The sequence below is a fragment of the Antrostomus carolinensis genome, unplaced genomic scaffold (genome assembly GCF_000700745.2).
Source record: "Antrostomus carolinensis isolate BGI_N321 unplaced genomic scaffold, ASM70074v2 scaffold3524, whole genome shotgun sequence".
Lineage (NCBI taxonomy): Eukaryota > Metazoa > Chordata > Aves > Caprimulgiformes > Caprimulgidae > Antrostomus > Antrostomus carolinensis.
The window spans coordinates 22980-47066 of NW_010311243.1; the positions used below are offsets into that span (position 1 = coordinate 22980).

Genomic DNA, 24087 nt, shown 5'->3' on the forward strand with positions numbered 1-24087 from the left:
GAAAAGCAAATAAGAGAGGGCCTTATCCTGTCATTCTTCCTTTTTACTCCTGATTACTCATTAGAATTTTACTTCTTAGTTAAAAGCTCACTCCTAAAGTTGGATTTATAGTTTTAAAATACCATATCTTCTGGATGGCAAATAACCAAGCCCTGAATACATCTTGTTAGTCCTAGTTTTGCAAAAAAACCTACTGGAGCATTCTATACCTGACTTTAACATGTCAGATGCTTCAGGTGGTTTAAATGAACATGGACTTTGATACCCTTCTCTTGTCTGTGAGGCAGTGCATGTGCCCTGTTAAAACCTAGCAGTTACTCAGAAGGGAGATAATGAAGTAAATGCATTGAGATCACTTGTCTCACTCTTCTCTACAAACTATTCTTGTTCTGTTGGTGAAAAAAAAAAAATAATTTCCTAGTTACCTTTTGCATTACTGAAGTTATGACTTTTTGAATTACTAGCAAAGAGGAATATATTTAATAAAAGCTAATTAATGTTATTTTCAAAACATTGCCTGATGTCTCTTCTGGCAGCACAGTTTAGTAAAGGCAAAGTTGATGAAGTTCTGTTTTCATTTACCCTGTAAATTCAGAGTAACTGCAGACAGCAGCAGTGTAGAAAATGTCCCATTCGTGATAAATTAGCTGCATGTGTTGGATCTTATGAGTCACATTACTGAGCAACTCTCCAAGGAAGACCCAAAGATTAAGACCTTTTCCCTTTCTTATTCTAAGGGTTTTGTGTATCCAGCAAAATTTAGTCCTAAATTATACTGACAGTTATTTGTTCATCAGAACTGTCACAGGATTGCTTTCTGACTGCTACTTGGTTGTTATCAGTTTTCTTACTGTGTTCTGCTTCAGCTTTTGGGGTGTATTTAAAAAAACTTCTCTGTCTTTCTAAAATGTATGTTGGAATTAGGCAAAAACTAAAGAGCACGTATACAGAAAGTGTATTCTGAATTCTGGTAGGTTTTTGTTTTAGTGTGTAGGGTGCAGCTTCCAAACTTTGTGACCAAATAATTCCAGATGTGATTAACATGGGCAGGTTGGGGTCCAGCATCTGCCTTCAGTCTGATGCACAGAAGGGGAATTTAGGGGAAGCAGAAGTCAGAATTTCTGTTTTTAATCACAGGGGTAGAATTATTTGGGCCACCAAAGCTGCCATTTTGCTAGTAGTTTACCTTTTAGTGATACAGTCTGAACTGGTTAGTCACTTTTGAGACTGTATCTGTTGAAGGATATGAACAGCTGGCCCTGTGCAGTAAAGTGAAGACAACTGCCAGCATTAACACTATGTAAGTGGCATCTCATGGTTCCAGAGGAGCAATTCTTTCATAATGTGCCCTGTAGTGACTGGATTAATTGTCAAATCTGATCTGTCCTTGCTCAGGAGTGTAAATATGCAACTAGAAGATGAAACTAAAGTCATAATACTTGTGAGATCTATTAGATTTGCTTACCTTGAACATTCCTGTAATAAGATCCTCTATTAAAAGCCGTTAGTAGCAGTATATGAATCATAGTTTCATAGAATGGTTTGAATTGGAAGGGACCTTTAAAGGTCATCTAGTCCAACCCCCCTGCAATGAGCAGGGACATCTTCAACTAGATGTCAAATGTCAATTTTATGTCAAATATGTCAATGTTAGGGAATACTGTGACAACATTTTCTACGTGTGGTGTAAAGTATTCTGGTTATGATAAGTGAAGATACCCGTGTTTATCTATTCAGAGACAAAAGAAGAGGTTACTGTGTCTGAAGGCTCTTAAAAAAAAAAATTATTCAAGTTAGCTATATAATTGCCTGTTTCATGCGATTTCAATGTTAAATTAAATAGCTTTTATTTAAATTTATGCCAGGTTCTATTACAGTCAAGGTACCTGCCTCTCTCAAAGCCTATTTACAGTTGTCTGGAAGAAAAGTGGATGTGAGCTCAGAGATCCAGTTAAAAGAAACACAAAGTGCTTCCAAAGACGATCACGTAACCATAAGTGGTAAGGCTTACTAATCTTGGCTGCCAATAAATGTCTGTCTGGCCTTAGTCAAAGGCATCTATGTTTCCTTATGAGTTTATTGCTCTTGGCTTTCCTCTGTTTCAAGTTCAAATGTTTGCTTGTGCCATTCTACTCCCCATGTTACTAGATGACTCTTTAATTTTGTTTGGTAAATGACTTGTGAAAGCAAACAACTGCTTCTCTAACAAAAGTCTTAGAGCCAGATTCATCCTCAGCATTATTCCAGTGAATTTGTGGGAGTTAATCCAGGGCTGAATTTGACCCATTGCTTTGTTGGCTTAGACAGTCACACATTAATCGCCAGGGAACATCTATTAAAAATATAATGAAAAGTTTTCTCTTTCTGTCTCTGTTGGGTAGGAGGGGGAAGTAAAGGGGCTATATGGCATATTTATAAATGTTAAACAGTGCAGGATAGGCTGAAAAAGATGGGTTGAGAGACAGTGAGGAGAAGAGCAGAAGAAGCTCAAGCATGGGGTAATAGAGAGTACACGGAAAGGTGCCTGCAATTACTTGTAGCATTCTTCTAATCCCAAGCCTTGCTGTTTCCTGCTTTAGAAAACAGTTGTAGAATTTATTGTCAGGGTGTGTATTTCTCTCTTCTCCGGACGTGTCTTTCTAGAAGTTGAGGCTGTTGCTGTTACCAATTACTCAGTTTGCACAAGAGGAAACATTAACGTAATGTGTCGAAGGCTCCAGCTTTGTTTTGAACGTGTTATGTCAGTGTGACCTGATACGATAGCAGATTGGATGACGCTTTGAGTTTTTCTTTGGTTTTAAACCTAAGAAAATATGCAAAAAACTTCTTTTCCTCCCTCATGTAAGATGATGATCTTGAAGTCAGGAAATGTTAGAAATTGTATGTATGTAACTTTAATATGTAGCCTGCTTATATAAAATAGTAGTCTGGAAATGTATAGGTGTATCTTTTCCTGTCTTTAACAGTAACTAGCATTTAAATTTACTAGTGCTTATTAAATACAATTTAAAAAAAAACCCAAACAGTTAGAAGTTCTCAGACTGGAAAAATCTGGAAGGATCTCAGATTCCAGCAAGGCTCTATGGAATGAATCGCCTCAGCAGTAAAATAGCACATCTACCATTGAGTGAGGACCACTGGCCAGTCAATCATCTTGTTATTCTGGCAACATTAAAGACAAGAGCAGAGTTTCAAATATACACAGCTGAATGGCTGCTCTGGTTTCACTGCCCAGTCAGTGTTTCTGCAGGACAGTCATTGCTGAAGCAGATGGAATTTTTCAACCCACCATTCTGTATGGAAATTATCTTGGCAGTTAAGGCCAAAGCATGTCTGATTAGTTAATCCTCAAGTATACATATCCCAAAGGCATGGCAATCAGCAAGAGTTATGCAGAGGCATTAGGCCATTGATTTAAAGGGGTTACAGCATTGCACAAAAAATACCTTAAACATAAATCGTAATTGATCATAATACAGGTGAATAAAAAATAGACCCTGGAATGGATTTTTTGCAGGATACAATTCAGCTAAAGTAGTGCTGGCCTGAAGTAATGCAGTTGGTTTTAACGTGTGCTTTGCTCCTTTTGTTACCCTTTTGAGAACAGTGCCTCCTTTTTCTTTCCCAAGTCAGTAACATCCCTTTGGCACAGCAAGGACATGCTTCCTGCTTCTCCTTCTCTTTACTTTATCCCATGGGGACAGTGTATGCTTTCTGCAGGCCAAGCACTTGTCCCCTCATTCTCAACAATCTCTTCTTAAAGTTGATATTTGAGAAATTTCTTGTACAAGTAGATTCTGAAATAATTAAAAATAATTTAATACTGTTTCTATATCTTGAAAACATTATCCACTCTTGGAGTTCTAGGTACGGAGTCTTTAGCTGTCCTTCTGCTGCAGCTAAAGAAATAAAAAATGGAGAGAGAAGAGGGGTTTTGCCAAGTGGAAAAAAACTCTGTATCACAAGAGCATGGCAGTTTAGATTTTCATGCTTCTGAGCTCAAAGGTTAGTTTAAAAATAAATGATTTTTCAGAAACTGGCCCGTTCTCATGTGGATAAGACAGGAACTGGCTGCTTTCAGGAAGCTTTACTTGCCTCTGGGAATATTGTGAGAGATGTTAGAGAGGAGGCTTTCCAGTGGGAAGACAGGATCCAGTTCTATGACTTGGGTAAACATGCACTTAAGCCTGTCACCTGCTCTCGGAAAGCCTCCCCTACTGCTATTACAGTGGTGATGATGTATGTCATCACCTTGCTTCATGGCTCCCATTTCCATGCTGAGTGGGGAAGTCAGTACAGTACAGTCCCACAAGCAGTCACATCCAGGGTTTTGCAAGGTAGCCAAGAAACAGAGCGGGAATTAGTCAAAGCAAGAAGGTGAAAGCCTGGAGTGAGCACACTAGAGGCAGAGTAATGAGGATGTGAAAAGGTGTTTTGCTCTTCTAGAAAAGGAAGGGACTTTTCCTGCAAAACTGGGACACTTGTCAAGAAAGGGAAGGGAGTAGAGAACAGTGCCAGGGAGTTTACTCTTCAGTCATTTGCAAGGGTAAGGCATCTGTTTCCATTGACATCAGCAGTGTTATGTATGATTTAACAAAACCTGCTATAAAAACAGATTTTTCATGTTAAGCGCTGGTCCAGCTTCTATCTGTGAAAGCATTTGTTCAGTTGTCTAGTTTGAGAGTGCTTGAGTAACTCCAGTAATTTCTGATGACAACCATGTCAAGGCATTCTTCTCCTTTCCCTGGCAAAGAGGGCAGGAAGAGAGGATTCTGCTTAGCCCTTGCTGCTCGATGTCTGTGCCTTCCCATGTCTCCAGATCTGCCCATATTCTTAAATCAGCTGACTGAAGAAGGCTGTAGAGATGATTAGTTGTATCCAGAACTATATATGGGAAGAGGAAGGGCAGCAGGCTAAAAAGTGTCAAATATTCAAACAGAAAAGGCACTTAGGAGACTCTTGTGCCAAAGGCATTACAAACTTTGAAGTGCAGAGTTAAAATTCAAATAATCTTGATTTATATGCTTTTTAGGCCATTTTTTCCAATAAGTTCTTTTACGTTGAAAGTATGAAGATAGGAAGAAATTACCTGTGTGGTCCTAAGAGGAGGAATATTTAAATTAAAACATTAGTAAACAGGAAACAACAATGTTACACAGTTGCAAAAAATAAGCATTGTATCAACATGACTGTTCTGTAAAACTCAAAATAATCACTTGGCTTTACACAACGTTAGTAATACTTTGCTGGAAGGTGTCCAGTTTTGAGTACTGTACTTCAAAAAGGATGTGGACAACTGTAGAGACTCTGAAGGGGAACACATGATCAGAGACCTAAAAACATAATTTATGAGGGAATACTGAAAAAAAGTGTTGTTTTTCTCTAAAGAAGAGAAGACTGAGGGAGGATAAGATGTGCTTTTCCAGTACGTAAGAAATTCCAGCGGAGATGAAAGAAATAAATTGTTCTTTGTCTGCTGGTGGAACAACTAGAAATTATGAGTTGATCTTATGGTAAAGAAAACAGCTAAATAGTAAGATAAACTTTCTGGTAGTAAGCACTTGTCTGGTAAGGCCATAGGACTGTCAGTACTGCAGACTGTGAAGAGCAGGCTAGGCAAGCATGTCAGGTTAAATACAGTGCATCCTCAGGAGGCTGCTTTCAGCCCTGTTTTCTATTGTCCTAAGTTAATGTGACCATCTGCTCCCACCCACTCCTCAGTAACTCAAGGGTGGATGAATCTGGGGACTAAGTGAATGCAGCCAGTGGGCACGCCTCCGCCCACTTCCATTGCCAGCTTGTGTGTTGACAACTGTAAGCTTGTTGGAAAAAATATTGCAATCGTTCAGAGACTTTCTTTGGATCCTTATAGCTGGTGATGTCTATTTCCAAATCTAATTGGAATATAACCCCTTTCTTTACACCATGTAAATCTTGTGTCTCTGAGTGGTTCCAGGGACTCATCTGATTCCAGATCTTTCTCCATCCCTGGCCTCAATTCTAGTGCCAAGTTGATATCCAGCAGCAACCTTTGACCTGATGCCATCCATCTGGTTGGTGCCAAGGGAGCTTTTAACTTTGGCAGTCACTTACTCCATCTGGTTTTCAGCACTTGCATGAGTTTCCTTGGTAGAAGTCCCACAGTGTCACAGGTGCTCCTCAGGGGCCATGATGTTTGTCTCTTAGGTTATTTTGTCTCCCTATTCTTACTTTCTCAAGCTGGCAAACCAACCTCTGTATTTTTCTGTCCTCTTACAAAGAACGTAGTTTTTGGAAATGATTGTCTTCTTGCAAGTTGAGACATTCTTGCTCCCTGTTTCATCCAGCATGACAACAGCAGTTGGAGCAGTTAACAGGATTTTTAGCTTTTGGTACTAATCCCACCCCATCTACAGTGCTAGAGTTTTCCTGAGCCACATCTGAACAGTGTTCAGAGCTTTGCCTTCTGGTGACCGTGCACACAGGTAATGGGGCTCTCTTTCATGTTAACTTATGCCTTCCCTCAGATATCTCTCCTCAGGATGGAGAGGAATCTTCTGTTGTCTTCTCTAACTCCTTTTCTCCTGTGAAAGTTTCCAGGTAGATATTGCCTCTACCTTATAGGTTAATCTAGCATCCAAGTATCCTTTTGATCACTAGGAACTCTTTGTATGGCCTTTCTCCTCATGTGCCTCTGCAGAGAAGTCGGCCCATCTAATTACCAGATTCTGTTGAAAAGATGGACATTGATACCACTGTCCTACCTCTGACTTTTTGAGTTCCTCTTAACTTCAGTTCTTTTCACCCTGTTTGGTTCTCCAGGTAGATTGTAGTGAGAAGCACCTTTCTCCTTACAACAGCCATTCACTTTAGCATGCACTGAAATAAGACTTTCATGTTTGCCAGAGGTTTCCCCTCTGGAACACAGGGGATTTAGCCATGTGTTTCCTGCCTTCAGGGATAACTTATTTCTCACTGCTCACACAATGGCTCCTTGTCCAGCAGTACTGGGAGAGTGACCTGTCAGGTGCTGTGGACTTACCCTGTAGGATTGCTTCAAAGCCAGTGTGCAAGGAGGGAGCTGAATGCATGAATCTCATACACTACATGGAAGGCTTTATGGATGTGTTTCGCTGTTTTTGTTATTAGAAATTCTATATTGTCTCCTTTAAGGTCACATCTGTGGTGTGTAGCTGCCTGGAGTTCCAGGGTTAAGGACAAACACAACTGAAGGGGCAGCAAATAATGTGAGGCAAGCAACTTTCCTTTAAAAAGGAAATAACTGTTAGAGCTTGTATTATGGCAGTCTGCTGAAAATTAAGTTTCTTCTGAAACTTAACAGCTGTCGAAGTAGCGCTCCTTCTCCCACTGTGCAGCTGGCTTGGGTCTGTTGCGTTCAGAGTTACGGTTCTGATCCCAGGAGTAACACTATCCGCTGCCGTGTCCCTCCCTGTTTTCTCTGTTCTCAAGGCACTTCAAAACTTCCCTGCTTTCCTAGAAACAATTGTTATTGACTCTTTGCCACTAGAATTGAGTGGGAAGAGCTTTGTTTTACAGTGTCCCTCTAAACGCTGTACCTCTGTGAAGTCTTGATCCTTAAGCAGTATCTTAAAAAAACAAACAAGACACAGGTTGTATCTGGAAAAGATTACATTCCTTCCAGTCAAATAGAGAGTTCATCCAGCTTTTATAAAATGCATTAGATGAGATGCTATCCTACAGATTTTTATTGGTTTCAGCTTGCATTTAACTCGAGCTGTTCACAGCCTTTTTGAGATATACCACAGTCCTAACGCTACCAGTGAAAAACGTTTCAAATATGCTCATCTTCATGTGGTTTGTGATATGAAAATAGAGCGCTCTATTTGTTTGCCTTGCTGGAGACTGGAGAAGTTAAACAGTCAGTACTTCACTGCATAATGTTCTGCAAAGATGTTCTCTGCCTTTAGGCATACATGGCAAAAAAACAAAACAAGCTTTTTCCTGGGCGTTAAATTGGAAAAGTGGCCACTCAGGCTGTTGGCTTTCGTGATTTAATCATGGTAGCAAAGTCATCCTCAAAATCCACTTATGTTCCCACAGTATTCAGAGTACAGGCAGTGAGTACAGTTAAGACCAAACTGGCATCAAAAGGCCTCCAACTAAACCTTGTTGCTTGATTACCGCCTCATGTACAAAGCTACTTAAGTATCTTGAGCTTGACTTGAACCTGCTACTGGCGATAGGCTTAGTGACCTTAAAATAGTTTGAAGATCTTCATCCCTAGGGAATGGAACTTGACACTCACTTTCCTGCAGGCAGTTTGGTATTTTCAGCATTCCCTTCACAGGCAAATCTCCAAAAGAAGCAGAAGGAACAAAACATTTTTCTAAGTTCACATAGCAAATGCAAAATGAGAAACAGAGCTCAGACAACAACTGAGCTTTAAACCAGCTCTTGTTAATTTGGTTCTTTGTTTCTTCAAAACTCTTCAACTTTTTAGCAAAAGTGTAGCAGGGTGTACGTAAGCAGTGCATGAAACTCTTCATTTGCAGGGATGATTCTGTGCTTCAGTGTTTGTTCCTTGTACCAAAGTACAAGCCATAGTGACAAAAACATGAGAGAGGGGAACTGGGATTTCCATTTTCTGGAAATGTATCTCTGCCCTATTTATTGTGTCCTCTCTCCTTAGGAAAAAAAAGCTGTATTTTCAGTGTTCTACAGCTGTTAAGGGATCAACTCAAATTTTCCTTTACACTTCTTGTGGTTCATTTTTTTGATACCAGGAGGCCATTTCCTGTTTAAAATTCAGGAATCATGATCCAATGTTTTAAGAGCTACCTCTACTTGAAAGATAGATTTTGGTTTCATTTCTGTGTTCTCCGACACGCTACTATTGCAAATTGATGATTCGGGAAAGCTTTCTGATGAACGAAGTCTCGGATTTTAACAGATTTCTCATACAACCCATTTGTTCAACTTCATGATGATCATCACAGCTTTAAGTCCATATTAGATGGGGAGCAGAACTGTGGATTCTGCCTTACAGTAGGAATGATATTGAGAATGAGTGTGATTGAGATTGCTGTCTGGAGCAATCAGGAGTGCAGAAATTGTACTAGGACATCCACATGGAGATCCTTGAAGGCACGTTGTAGTTTGATAACAAAGGACACTGCAGTACCTCTTCATCCATCAGTGTTGGACTCCTCTGAAAACCCCATACTTCTAAACAGTACCTCAGCCTGCTAGTGAATTGACGTGGGTTTGGCCCATAACCTTAAATTAATCACACTTAGAAGTACCAAAGCGCTGAAACGCTATTGAAAAGTTCTGGCACGTAGGGTTGAGTTGTGGAAAGCAATGCAGTGATGTCAGCTGGAGTTTTGCCACTGGTTTTGACGTGGCCAGAATTTAACTTCAGCTGTGTTACAGGTCAGAGCAGAGCATGTTTGTAGAGTTGCTTCAGAATCTGCTTCCCTGCCATCCCTCATGCTATTCCAGGCTCAAATTGGTTCTAAACTTAGAATTTACTCAGTCACACGAATGCTAAAATAATAATAAAAGATATTTTGTAAAGATAAACCAAAGTGAAGGTTGATCTTGTGATAAAGGCACTGATTGGGGTCTTAAAAGATCACAGTTTAATTCCCAATTTGGTCATAAATCTTCTCTATAAATTTGGAAGGTCACTTATTCTCTCTTGGCCTCGGTTTCTGAATTGTAAAATGAGGGTAAGTTGAACTTTCTCCTTTGTCTGTTACACAGCGAGCTGTTCAGAGCGTGACCATGCACACTAAGTTTGTGAAACATGTAAGACAGACATCTTAGGGTGGTTTCTTATGTCATTATCATAAGAAAGCAGTAATAGTAGCAACACGACTCGTCATGTGGAAAATCAGGTCTTACCCATGTCTCTTCCTCCATGCTTGCAATAAAGATAAAAACTTTTCAAATTACTTAGGTTAATGTCTTATTTCCTAGCCCATAATAAAAACTTGGGACTATATAATAAAAAAACACAACTTCATTGTAAATGTAGACTTATTTCCTAGCCCATAATAAAAACTTTGGTACTATATAATAAAAAAACACAACTTCATTGTAATAACATATTATGGGAAATGAGATTAATGCAAAAAACTGTATCAAGAATGAAATGCTGGAAGCCTCTGTTAAAAATATATTTGTTCTACTAAATAAAAGTCTTAAAAGTATTTCTAGGGAGCTTGAAAAAAGGTGATGTGAAGATGATATGTTTACTGTGTGTCATATTAAACTAAACAGAACTCTCTTTTCCAGGTCACATGAATCAAAAGAATGAAACAGACAAATGGATTAAGGCTGACACACAAAATGGCAAAGTATATCTTAAAAGCCAAAGCTGGATCCAGTCTGTCAAGCTGAAGAATTCTTAAAGGTGAAATAGGCCAAAGAGATTAAATCAAGAAATTGTAAAGGAACATTTCTGTAAAATTATGAAACTTTGTAGATGTATGTTCATAATATAAGAGAGAAACAATATTAAAAATGAGGGTGTTTTAACCCAAGATTTGCCTGTGACAGTGGCTGGTGCTTAACAGGTCTGGTTTTCTTTTAGTGCCTTTTAGGAACGACAAGATCTTACCTATTCAGAGTTTGTATAACTTGACCCCCTTATCGCATGACTTTAAAGGTAGTAACTTTGAAACAAAAGGTTAGAGTCATCATTTAAAAATAAAAAGCACTTTCAGCCTCTGTTAGTTGAAAATACAAAAATTTGCTTCCAAGATGACATGCTTTGTCAGCTATTTTATATTTTTTAATTAAGTGTCTCAGTACTGTGGGAATTCTACTAGTTTATGCAAAATGCAGAGAATTTTCTTCAACCAATTTTTTTGCATTGGGGATAGGATAAAGCTACTTTCAGAATTGTAGTTCTTACTTGGTCTTCTTGTTTGGTGTTTGGCCTATAAGCAGTTTCTGCCTTATCAATGGGTACTGTGTTTAAAACTACTTCTATGAAATGACAGAACTTGCTCCGTGTCGTGCTGAACCACTTATTGGTGTATATAAATAAGAACTGTAGCTCTGTCTACCCCTGTCCAGTTGCAAGGAAAAGCTTTTGAAATAAATACTCAAAAGTGCAATGGGTTTGGCTGATTTTAAGGAGGAACACTCCACCCAACTGGACTTCAGATAAGTCCCCACATGAACATTCCCCTAAAGTAAAAGCTACTAAAGAGTGGAAGTATTGGGCTAATAAATGAGAACTGTAATCTGTTTATTTGATACATTTCCAGTGAATTACTGTCAGCCTTGCATGATGGGACTGTCAGCTCTTGGAGGCAGAAAGGCAGAGGAGGGAGGTGAGGGAATTGTGTAGGCTCTGCACAAGGGCATACATCATTATTGAGGAGGATTTTGTGTTGCCGTCATACAAACACACAGTAAAGTAAATGGAGCTTTCAAAAGCCTTTCCATACATATCATAGACTGGTTTGGGTTGGAAGGGACCTTAAAGATCATCCAGTTCCAACCCCCCTGCCATGGCAGGGACACCTTCCACTAGACCAGGTTGCTAGCATCTTATAAAAGAAGTACTGAAATTTGGTGGTTTAAAACTGAAATATAAGAATTCTGGCCAACTGAGTGGAGAGTAGCACACTGAGAGTCAGCTCAGGTTTTAAGTTGTGTATATGTGTGTATGTACTTTAGATTATAATGGTACATTATGAAATGAACTTCTCCTTCCCCACAGGATTCCTCAAGAGATATAACTGCCCCTGGCTAATAGACTTCAGTAGTCAAGGGCAGCACTTTTACTATAATTCAGGGTGGTTAAAAACTCCACATTCTGTTTGCTGTTGTGTGTACTGTTTATTTGGATGAGATGGGCACTATGTGTATGGCAAATTATATGTATTTTTAATATAAACACTAATATATGAAACATTACTAATATATTACTAAAAGCAATATAATATTACTAGTTCTTAGTAATTATACTTTTAAAAGCTGCAAAATTTATAAATGTGTAATGGTTTTAAATTTCATGAAAATTCTTTGAAACTAATGATTTCTGTGCACTGCTGCAGACAAAGTGAAAGAAGCACCTCTAAATTCACACTGCATTGAAAAATAAAAACAGGGCACAAGATATTTCACAGAATCGAGTCCATTTAATGGTTCCTTTTTTCACCCAGAATACAAAGCCTGTCAGCCTCTGTGACTAAGGTGGTGCTTTTTGGGACTGCTGCACCAGCAATTTAAGGGAGAAAATAGTAAGAAAGCATGTTATTTCTTCCATGTTCAAAAGAAAGCAAACTAAGGCATCCATATTCTACAACTAGCTGGAATTACACATTAGGATTGCTGGTTACTTGCTTGAAGAAGTTTAAATAAGTCATCAGAAAAATCCTGCTACCACTAAAGCTATTCTGATTATATTCTTTCCCAGCTAATGAACATTGAGACCAGCAAAAACTTTAACATAAAGGTCAAGAATGAGCTGAAGAAAGACAAATCTTTTGGGAGTTTCCCAAAGGCATCTGAGTAATGTCTTGTTCTGCTATAATGAGGTTAAACTTTGTATTTTTCTGTAGACGAGGAAAGAGGAGTGGGTTATCGTTAATTAGGATTTGAATGGCAGATCCCATGTCTGCTCCTTTTTCCTCTTTTTGTCCATTTGATGAGAAGACATGTTCTTGTAATTAGAGAAAATATTTCCTTTAACACTTTTCTCATCTGTGCTCCTTTTCATTTGAATCTCCTGCTTCCATCAGCTGCCGGCCAGCCCACAGTTCAGATCTGCACATGTAAACATCAGCTTGCTTAAGAGAGTTGAACTCAGCCTGAGAGGAACAGGAAGGCTATAGTAGCTGTGCAGTTCCCTATCTCTATTTTCTTCTTTGAACCTCCAACTATTTTTACCCTTTCATGGTTCACCTTCTGCTTTCTTTTTGTATAACCTTTCCACTTACAGTTATCTTCCATCACCCACCTCTTTTTAAAGCGTATTATTTCTGAAACTAAATGGAATGCTCAACAGGCCGTGTTGCAGAGCCGTGCTGTTACCTGCACTGGCCCCGAGCTCACCCCAAGGCTGTGTTTTGCAGCCTCTGTGATAGCTGAACCAGAAGAGAATTGCTTATGTGGTCTGAAAACACCCATGACCCCACTGATCTCCCTCAGCATTTTGTGGCCACTGCCTCTTTGTAGCAATAGAACATAAAAGCAATGAACTAGAGCAAAATGACACAAAAATAGGAGAAAAATCAGGCCTGCTGAGTGAGACACCCTGAAAAGAAGCTGACGAGCAACTTTCTCCTCTCCCTCCTCTCCCTCCTCTCCAGGCAGCTCCTCACCAGCAACTTTTCCTGCCTTCCCAAGCTGAAGAAACTCAACCCACCATTTTCAGTATTTTGAACATCTCTTTCTTTCCATCACTTCTGCAACTTGGCCACCAGCCCGATCCCAGCTGTGCAGAGCACCCGCCTCCCCCAGCCTCCCCCCGTCGCCAGCTCTTGCGCTCCAGAAAGCTCCTCTGGGCTGAGCCTGCTCGTGTGCTTGTTGGGGAAGAGCCAGCTCTCTACATCTCCCGTCCTCTTCAGGAGATTCAGCCTGATCTGGTGTGTCAGGGCTGCAGCAAGTAGCCCTTCTCCCTGCTAGACAATTTCCTGAGCTCTGTAACAGAATAGAATATATGGCATCTAGACATTAATAGAAAAAATACCCAAATTAAAGTGGTTTCTTATGTGCCAGTAATGCTACTACAGTATTAGTAAAGTTGTTGGGTTTTTTCCCAAAGTGAAACCACAGAAGATGGTTACAGAAGAGACAGACAGGCACTGCTGTAATTCTTGCACCACTGCAGCAGGAAAGGAGCAAAGCGTGCAAAAGGGACAAAATTAGTGAAGCAAAAAGGGCTCCTTTTCAACCTCTGCAGGATTATTATTTTTTTTTTTTTTAAATCTAACAGTGCTACACTGTATGAACCACAGGAACACAAGGCTGTATCTGTTTTTATACTGGGGAGGCCTGTGCCATTGAGGAATGTGTGCACAATTTATATGAGCTATAAGCTCAAAGCTATAAAATAAAAATCAACTCATCCAACTCCAAATTCCTGTTTTTCATGGAAACTGCAATGTATGGTGGCTGTCTGAAGCATGTATAAGGGGAGCTGTTACTATTTTTTTGGAAACATATGCTGTCCCTTGCCTGGAGCTACAGTTGATTAGTTTGCCAGAAACAGCCATTCATTAATCATCAACACATGGCAAAACAGATCGTTTATTTAAGATATATGGTATGATGATAGAGCCTGCTTATTTATTTATATAGTGTCTTAAATGGGCACATTGATTAATAAAAGCATTTCAGCAAGTACTTACAATTTTCTTTGGCAAAGCAAGTATCTCCTGGTATAAGTAAGTCAGACAAACATACTGGCCCAAACACATTGCTTGAGCAGCACTGGAATATCTAATTGAATCCTTACCCAAAGTTTCAATCTCTTTTAATAAGAGGGGCTAGCTAGGAAATACAGTTCTGCATCACGGTCTGAATCCTGAGCCATTCCGAAATTCAGAAATGATTGACTGGTTCCATCATAATAAAAAGCAGAGGTTTTGAAAAAGACTTTTTGAGATGAGGTTACCAGAAAACCAATCAAAAGTAAAAATTAATGGAAAATAAAAACTTAAACATGGGAGAACTGTTTAGAATGCAAACATGGGAGAAATTAAGCCGAAGAGGCAAGTGGAGGTAGGCAGCTAATGGGAAAAGCAGAAAGCATCGTGCAGGCATGCTCCAGGTTACAAACAGTGATAAGACCACATAAAATCTGAAGTATTCTGAGGTCTATGTCAGCTGCAGTAGTTGTGTATTTTTATGGTATCCATTTCAAGTGCACTTGATGGCTGAACCATGGCACTCCAAGAGCCTCCCTGTCACTTCTGAGGAGCGATTTACAGACAGTGAAAAGTCAGTACTATGATACTTTTGTTGATCCTTCAAGAGAAAACAGCAATTATTCTTAGTCTTTTACCAAGTCATTGTGTAGCCTGTCTTCGGTTCCAATGACATGTGTGTTGGACTCCCAAATCCTTCCTGTCTTGAGACCTGAATATTTGGATAATACTTAAGCAATTCGGCTTTTTCAAGAAAAGAGAGTCCTTGCAATCTCCTTTCTAACCAACAGCAACCATCAGAAAACACAACAACAACAACAACAATCCTCAAAATGAGAATGTTCTCCAAATTCAGATGTAGCTATTAAGTCCCAATGTAATTTCCATTTTAAAAGGCAAACATTTTAGTAGTATTTGTTGATGAGTTGCTTGTTAATAGAGTAGTCATGAGTTTAAAAGCATTGTCAGTGGTTTCATATTAGTGCAGACAAGAAAGAAGAAAGCATATAATTCTGCTCTCAAAGAACAGCTTTTGGTGGAACCAAACTGTTACAGATGAGAAGAAGTTTGGTGAGAGCAGAGGGCTGGCTGGCAAGGGCTTCTCAAAGCCACAGCAGATTTCCTGTCTCATTTTGCACCCAGAAATGTTAACAGAGTGCCACACCTTTCCCAGCACTGCAGCTGACTTTAAATGGTATTTGCATTTTGAAGTTTAAGGAGAATGTTCTACAGGGAAGTGTTTCTCTAAAGATGCCAGGGTGTTATTTCTTGTAGGATGAGTCCCAAGTGAAACACAAACAATACAACCTTTTCCTACAGAAGCCACATTTTAAAAAGCAGTCAGTCAGCTTTCTTTTCCTCTAGTAGAAAAAAGTAATTGTACCAGTATCATCTACTCCCACAGGCAGATTATTCATGATTCTTTATGACATTTAGAAATGGGATTAATTGAAAGGTCTTCAGTCTTTGGATACAGAAATATGCAGCAAGATATCAAGCCATAGACCTTTATTTATTTCTAACATTTAATAAACCTGGAACCAGGCTAGTATGCTGCAAATATAATCTCAAATGCTACCTGATACTGGAAAGAATGGAGAATTTATATGCTTGTAACTGTTTCCTATGAAGCTGCATTGGACTGAAACTTGAAGAACTTTGTGGCTCCATATGTTTTCTATTTTAATCTAACGAAACAGTAAAAAGAAAACTTAAAAAGAATGTGACACAATACAATAGATATGCCTCAATATTTGCAAGGCTCAGTCTATTAAGAGATGTCTGCTAGAACTGGTTAGTGTTTAATAATAAATAATGGAGAATTGCTTTGGCAAAATGGAAGTATACATGATTTATAGATTTTGTAGGGCAGCTTTAATCTAAAACCATATTTCTTCTATTTGGAACCTAAGCCACTAGCATGTTTAGTGCTCCAGATTAATCTGATTTTTGCATAGATGTCCCCTTCCATCTCCTTAAACAGAAAACTAAATGTCTCTGAAATGCAGGTTTCACACCTGCAGAACATAAATTACACCTGAAAACAGCCTTTCCCTCTACATTCTGTGAAAAATCTAAGAATCCAAATAAGGTTTTAAAAGTTAGTCTGAAAACAGAGAATGAGGCACTCTTGTTCGTTTTTCTGACAGTCTTTTGCTATTATTCATTACTAAAAACATACAGGTTGTGAATGAAATACACAATTCTATAAAAATATGCTGCGACATACAAGTGACAGTACTGTCATTGCTATTGATGTCATCACTGCCAAAGTTTACTGTGCTTTTGATGTAGTTATCATCAGAAAACAAACATGTCTTATCATCTTCACAATATTGGCCTTGAACTACAATAGAAAAGATTTTTCTGAAGTGGACACATATGGGATGTGGAATATATCTGAATCTAGCTGTGAACTCCTTTGTTTTCTGAATATCATTTGATCTAATGACAACTTTATTAGAGTCTGCATTGAAAAGCCACTCTGATCTTGACATGGTTAGTCTAGTCTGCACCCTGCCTAGGTCTAGGGGCTCTTCAGACCTGTTGGAAGGAACAAGCAAAAATTCTTCAGTGCTGAATTATTCTACATGGTCAATCCACCCAATGATAGTTTTTGTCTCAGACTCGAATGGCACAGGGTTGGAGTTTCCTGTTGTTGAACATGGTGCAAAGGGGTAGAAACTGAGGCTGGCAAAGAGAAGATCCATCCACCATACCAGAAAATCAGGCTCAAGAAAGTAAAATTGACAAAGTTGGTCTAGTTGTAAAAATCACAAAAAGGGCAAAGATAACACTGGGTGGAGATGTGTGTCTCATGGTTGCTTTTCGTTTTGTAAAGTTCTGTAACTCTCCAGGGCTTTCTTTACAGTAAAAATAACTGGTTGGGAAATTCCTTGTCTGTGTCAGGAGAGTTTAATCAAGATGTTTGGAGAACCCATAGCATATGGGACTCTGAGGCAGAGGCATAATCCTGGGTCACCCTGCAAAGTCTACAATAATGCAATCAGTTTTCTAAGAAGTCATGTCAGCTCTTTGATCATGGCACAACCAACATAAATTGGAACTCAAGCCAAATTTCTGTTCCTACTACATCTCACTTCTACGGGAAAATGTATAAGCAACCAGAGCCCAAAAGGGATGACACACACTTTAGGGCTCTAAATAGAGACATGAAGTCACAGAAAAAGCAAGTCAACAATGGTAATCTGGGGGTAAAAGAAAATCCCTTGAGATTTAATATGAGAAAAAGAGTAAATCGGAAAGTTATGAGGAAATTAACTGTATTTGAAATGTCTTTTTTCAGAATGAGCAGTGTAGTTCATTTAGAATATTTTTTTCAATTCATACTCTAGCATACCAATCACTTGGTATGCTAGAGTATGAATTGAAAGAAACACTTTCTGTCTCTAACAAGTATTTAATTAGAAGTAGAGGTTTTGAGATGGAAGTTCTGAAACGACATTAAGAAAACTAAGTCAGAGAGAAATAAAGAAAATAAAAGTAATGACAGAATTGTTTGTGGTGAGACAGACAGAGGGAAATAAACCAAGGAGGGTTTGGAAAGCATGAAGCACACTGGAAATAGCTTTCAAGTTATTAAGCATCTGCATTGGTCTTGTGGACTCTAAAGTGACTATAAACCCTTAAATGATTTAGCACAGAATGCGCTACCTACAGTGGTCCTGTTAGAGTGGGCTTAGAGCTTTCCTAGAATGGATACTCTATATAATATAATATCATATATTTCTTTACTGGAGTCATAAGGTTTGATTAAGTTATATACTCAGATCTATCAACTGTGCTTAAACTTTAGTATTTTCCGAACAGTTTCAGTCCCTTTGGCGTGTCTGGACACTGTGCAGTTCTAGTTGTACGGTGCCTGGTCTGTGATGCTCTTAACCCCCACAGAAGGGTGACAGACATTGGATGTGCATCTTGGAGACACACAGCTGAAAACTCAGCTCTAAACCTGACCAGAACTGACTGGCTTTTAAATACCATGGGGAATCAAGAGGCTGGGGAAGCTGGATTACATTGTGGTAGATGACCTGTTTTTTCCAATTGTAGATATATAACAACTACGTTTCACTTGTACTTCATGAAACTATGCTTAGGGTACCTTGCCTCATTTGCTGTAACCATGCTGCCTTTTGAGCACAAGCCCACATCAATGTTCAAATCTGCTCCTGCTGTACACTGATATGCAGTCATTGGGAAACAGGCTCCCACAAACCCTCAGAATGAGCTCAAGTACCTAGTGTGATGGCTGTGATGGCCCAGTCTGTTTTCTCCCTCATGTTCTCACACACCCTTGAGGAGATATCCTGTGTCTGCAGAAACTTCCTGTACAGGACATGGTCTGTCATAAAGATAGAGGGAGTCCCTATTTCCCTTCATTTCTGTCCAACACTAGAATATGTAAGTACCCCCACACCAGGCCACAGGAATCCTAGGGCAGCAGTGTGGACACCCCCTAGATAAATGAGCAAGATGGCTCAAGCCAGATATCTAGCATGGCAAGATGATGCCAATGAAGAGAAAAAACCCTCATGTTTCTGGGTTTATAGACACCTCTGAATTAAGATTAAGAAATATCCTCTTACTTGGTAATATTTCTACCGTACAGCATCTTGAGAATCTGGAGTTGCTTACAACCTTTCCAAAGATATTTCAGTGCTTTGTCAGTAAGATGAATGCAACCCGAGACATCCAAGGAGTGGCGGTAATGGCAGGCTGCAGCCAAGTATTGGATACAGGTATCAGTCATTTGTAAATGAAGCAAGAAGACACACAGAAGTTAGAAGGTTATTGAATAGCTGAAAGATAAAAACACAAAGTACAATTTTAGTGTTTGATTTGTGGGAAAACTATGTTTTAAAATACTTCCTGGAAGTAAAACTTCGGGCACAGCAGAATTCTTAATCTCTGTAAGAGGCCTTATAGGAACTGTCACTTAAATATCAGGAACGTATTAGGTATTAGTTAACTGTGATTCCAGTACATTCTAAAGTATTGTAGGATTTTTTTTCACATAATCAGAATGGTTTAACTTTCTCAACCTCGTAATTTTGCATGTAGCACATATAAGTCTTTAGCCTTACCTGCTATTGCATTGCTCTCGCTAAACTGTTAGGCTGCACTTACAGTTTAGTTATATCAGTTTTGTATCTCAGTTCTCTATTACAGGGAACAAATTCTCACACCAAGACTTTTTTAATGTGTAGTTGTTTTTCTTTAGCTCTGAAGTAGAGCTGCTTAGTTCCACCGCAAAATTCCATTCTTCTAAACTGATATTCACTGCCATTAATGCTGGAAGTTGCATTTGGAATACACATGAGACGGATTCTTTAAGGTACATAAGCAGTCATGCAAGCTACTTAATTACTCCACTGACCTCAGAGGAAACAGTCAAGAATAAATGATGTACATACTTTAATTACCTTGTTCAGTCAGGACCAAAAATCAAGGGGGGACATACTAAAGACCTTTTGAAGATACTTGATTGAAATCAGTGGATTTCACTTGCATTAAACAGCCAATCTCATGAGAATCTAAAAGGGACAAGGAGGCAAGATGAAGCTGGGACCTTGGATTGTGGAACAGAAAATTAGCACACTATCTTGTGATACAGTCCTCCTGGAATATAGAGGTAATTCTGTGCTTTGCTTATTCCAGATGTAGCTATATGCTCCATATTAATATCTGCAATAGACTAATAAATAGATTAATATTCCTATTGGAATAAAAATAAGTTGCTGACTCTAAAGTCAGTAATTGGTATCAGATGCATTTAAGAGAAATCTACATCATACACTCAAGCCTGTTCCCTTTTGAGGGCTGCATTACAGAATTAATTGTCCATAAAACTGTGTCTTCAGAACTTTGTTATTTAAAAAGCTGATTCATTTAACCAGAGATTTCTTTTCAGTTCCTGCTGTATTTTTCATGTGTAGGATATGTTTCCCACAACAACTTCATTTTTTTCCTATGAAATCTAAATTACTCTTGATTCAGGCTCATTCCCTGAGTAAGATTCAGAACTGCACTGCTGGATATTTTATAATATCAGCATTTTCAAAATGACTTGTACCTGTCCTAGGTATGCAGAAGCATGTCAGGGAGGCTCACTGCACTTTCACTGAAGCCAGTGGAGTTTGTTCAAAAGACAGTTTGCCCCAGTAGATGTGATTAAAATGATAAGCTCTTCTAATTTTAGAATAAAGTGCATAGCACATGCTAAAACATTCTTAATGGACATGTATTTCTATACTTATTTTTTTACATGTTCTCTTGCTATGATTTTTTTTTTAACTCTTTTTTTTTTTTTTAATATAATATATCTGATGTTGCAGGACATGACTGTCTGACATACTACCATATATCCTTTGCAACAGGTTCATTCTTATTTTAATCTCCTGACCATTTTTAAACAGTGTCTGAGTGGAAAATATTTCCTTACTTAGCAGCTGGATCCCCTCAATTTACACTAGAGATTGCCAAAGGATTTAAAAGACCCATTAGTTTTAAGATCCACAGGTGTGCCCATCTCATTTTATAGAGTTGAAAGCTGGATTCAAGTCAAAAAAAAGACTTGTAAACTTATGTGTAGGTTTATTTGAAAGAGTCTTGCTGTTCTTTTCTGAAAATAGTAGGGTATTAGCAGTTAACAGATTGGCTTTGTAACTGTTTAAAGAAAAGATACCATCTAGGAACAAAGCATTGTAAGGGGATTACTAGGTCACCGAGTCTACTTCTTGCTCCCATTTGCAGGAACTACAAAATATGACCCTTACCGAGAACATCCTAACATTCCATAACAGTTCCTTCCCAGGATGCTGTTTTATAATTCAGTGCTCTGATAATCAGAAATTCACACTTTTTCCAGCCTACATGTATCTACTGCCATTTTATAGGGGGTTTTGGGTTGGGGTTTTTTTTTTCCATGTTAGTCTATAAGGCATAGTGGAAAGCATGGCAGGGAAGACTGCTTGCAAAACTACCTTACTTAAACTACTTTGGGAAGATCTCCATGCACAACTTTTATTATTACTGTAATTATGGAAAAATAGCCTAATATCCATCTAAAAGCAAAGGATACAGCAGATTGAGACCTATGTATATAACAATTAATGGTGTACAGCAGGATTCCATAAGATATAAACCAAGGGCTATTGTAAGACATGGATCAACTTCCTTGACCTGCCAGTTCTGAGATAGCCTGTGGGTTTTGGCCTAGAGGCTGAGAAACTTATGAACTTTTGGAAGACTAACAAACTGATCATAATACAAATAATTTAGGGCTGGCTAACTAGTCAGCCAGGTCAGCTCAAACTAGTTGCCAGGAGGCTAAGGTGTTCAGCCACTGCAGTGAATAAGAGGACATGAGGATCATGTAGAGGACTGAAAGGATAGTCGAGGGTTATGGAAATGAGTGTTGGAGAGGAGAAAGGCAGGGACAAGCAATGGCTGCAGACATTGTGGAAAGAAACAGGACACAGGCACTTCAGTAGAAAAAAAGGGGGAAACTGGTACAATGAAATTTTAAAGGATTGTTCAAGACGAACTTTTCCAAAAGTAGTAATAAACTTTTTATATTCCCATTTGATAGTGATGAAAGCAACAGTACAACAATTGTTTTTTTCAGTGAAATTAAAAAAAAAATGAAATAAGCGCTGTAGAAATTGCATTAGAATGGTTATTGCCAAAATGCGGCAAGTATTTGTTTTTGCTATTAAGGAAAAATATTAAAAGCAGAGAAAAAGTTAAATGCACAGAAGCCAGAGGTCTTAAGTCAGAAAGTACAGGGAAGAAGATTTAGGCCTTCACAACAGCAGTCATTTCAAAAAGGAACGCAGGTTCTGATAGAGGAAAAAGATAATTGAGATGCAAGACTTTCATCAAAAAGAAATGATACAGAAAATACAGAAAATAAAAATGCTGCAGTGTGACCATTTTAAAGAGGAACTAAGTTTCGCTATACATGAAACTTAATCTAAATAAATTAATAGCTGGAAATAATTGTATTTTTTTGCAGATATCTAGACATCCTGAATGAAAGTTAGTTGAGCAGCTTTCCTAAAGAGACGTTAGCTGGTTGAATATGGCTGCAACTGCACATGGTTTTATTGGTAATAAATACCTACTAGACACAATACACTACACTGGACTCACCAAAGCACACTGATGACAGTGGGAACCACTAGCAAAAGTGCCACAGTATCTTGGATACTAAGGGAATATTCATATAGCCCTTGGATGACTAATTTTCTGAGTCTCCTTCCAGTAGTCAGTAGAGAGACAGGTCTTCTCAAAGAGAGAATAGGTTCTCTGACAGATGCTTTGTAGGAACACTTTTCTCCACTGACTATAAAAAACAGCATAAGGAAGACTCCCTTCCATAGGTGTAAGTTATCCAAATCCCTCATGTAATTTATTTTCCAAATGACTTTTTTCCTTGGGTTTAGAATCTTCAGAATATTTAAGCATGAATTTACATCTCTGGGTTCATCAGCTTTTAGGCACTACTGCTATTGTCAAAGTAGCCACTGCCCTGTCATGTAAAGCCACAGGTATAAAGTTCTCATGCCCCCATTTATGCTTTACCTGGGTTCAGAAAGAGCACTGGAAGAAATAAAGCATGAAAATACCAAGAGTTATTAACACAAGGACACCATGCTTTAGAAGCACCCAAAACACCAGAAGCTAAGAAAGTATTTGCAGGAAGTATCACTAAAAACTCTTCTCTCTTCACCCTTCCCTGGACATCAACCCTGCAGAGACAAACTCTGATACAGCACAGACACCTTTATGTTGTAACTACAACCATTAGAAGATTGTCAAACACTGTGAAGAGCCAAGTCTCAGAACTTAAAACTCGTGGTAAGTCAGCTGAACTTAAGCTCTGGTTTCTACATTAGTTGGGTACATTGTAGAATTGTGACAAGACACAGATGCCAGCAGGTCAGATTTCTGAATTAAATACTAGGTACCTCTTTGCAATAGCAATCCCAGAACTGTTGCCCCATTTCTTATACGTACCTTTGGACTGGACAACCTGCTATGTTGGCAGCTGTTAGGCTGTGGCAGTGAAATGCCAATGCTTTCACAGCTTCATCCATCAGCTGAGGGCAGTAAGAGACACAGCAGTGTTCCAGGTATTTTGTGCCCTTGCAGAACTCCTGCAAGACCAAGAAACAAACCAGTCATTCTTAGGTGACACACCCACTCTGTTTTTCTCAAATTATGATGCATTTACATCAATTCTTTGATCCAATTCAGGCACTTCAGTTTTCTAGGTACCCTTTATTACCAGTGAAGTAATTCAACTGCTGGCTGTGAATGTCACTAGAAAAAGAGAGAGATGCATTAAGAGGTTATTGCTTGTATATTACACTCTGTGTTCATTAGACTAACATTCATGTAAGTTCCATTGTATATATTAAAATATGTTTGATTTGGGTTCTTTAAATTGAGCACAACCTGGAACCTAAAGGTTTGTGCTTAAAGGGCCAGCCTCAAATACACTTCTACTCTCTGCAAACACCCATTTTTGTGTATGTTAACTTCTCTCTTTATTTTTACAAAAATGAAAAAACAACTGTATCTGTATAAATTACATTATTTTCTCAGAAAGGAATGGTTAAGAATCTCAGGACTGTCACTTGGGAGTTCTGGGTTCTGATTTGCACTGTGGAGCTCAGGCCAGTTAACTGTGGCTGAAGTGCCATGGAAT

General features: G+C 38.7%; 2 protein-coding genes across 2 annotated transcripts in view; one reads left to right on the forward strand and one right to left on the reverse strand.

Annotated features, from left to right (window-relative positions):
* The window catches only part of FAM185A (family with sequence similarity 185 member A), a 29630-nt gene extending 18940 nt beyond the window's left edge, over window positions 1-10690 (forward strand). The window contains exons 7-8 of the mRNA XM_010166656.1: window positions 1866-2000; window positions 10261-10690. Of these exons, the coding sequence (XP_010164958.1) occupies window positions 1866-2000; window positions 10261-10376 (251 nt within the window). The 3' untranslated portion in view covers window positions 10377-10690. The remainder of the gene's footprint in view (window positions 1-1865; window positions 2001-10260) is intronic.
* Window positions 10691-18954: 8264 nt separating this feature from the next.
* The window catches only part of FBXL13 (F-box and leucine rich repeat protein 13), a 37625-nt gene continuing 32492 nt past the window's right edge, over window positions 18955-24087 (reverse strand). The window contains 2 exon segments of the mRNA XM_029084665.1: window positions 18955-19126; window positions 23403-23533. Of these exon segments, the coding sequence (XP_028940498.1) occupies window positions 18955-19126; window positions 23403-23533 (303 nt within the window).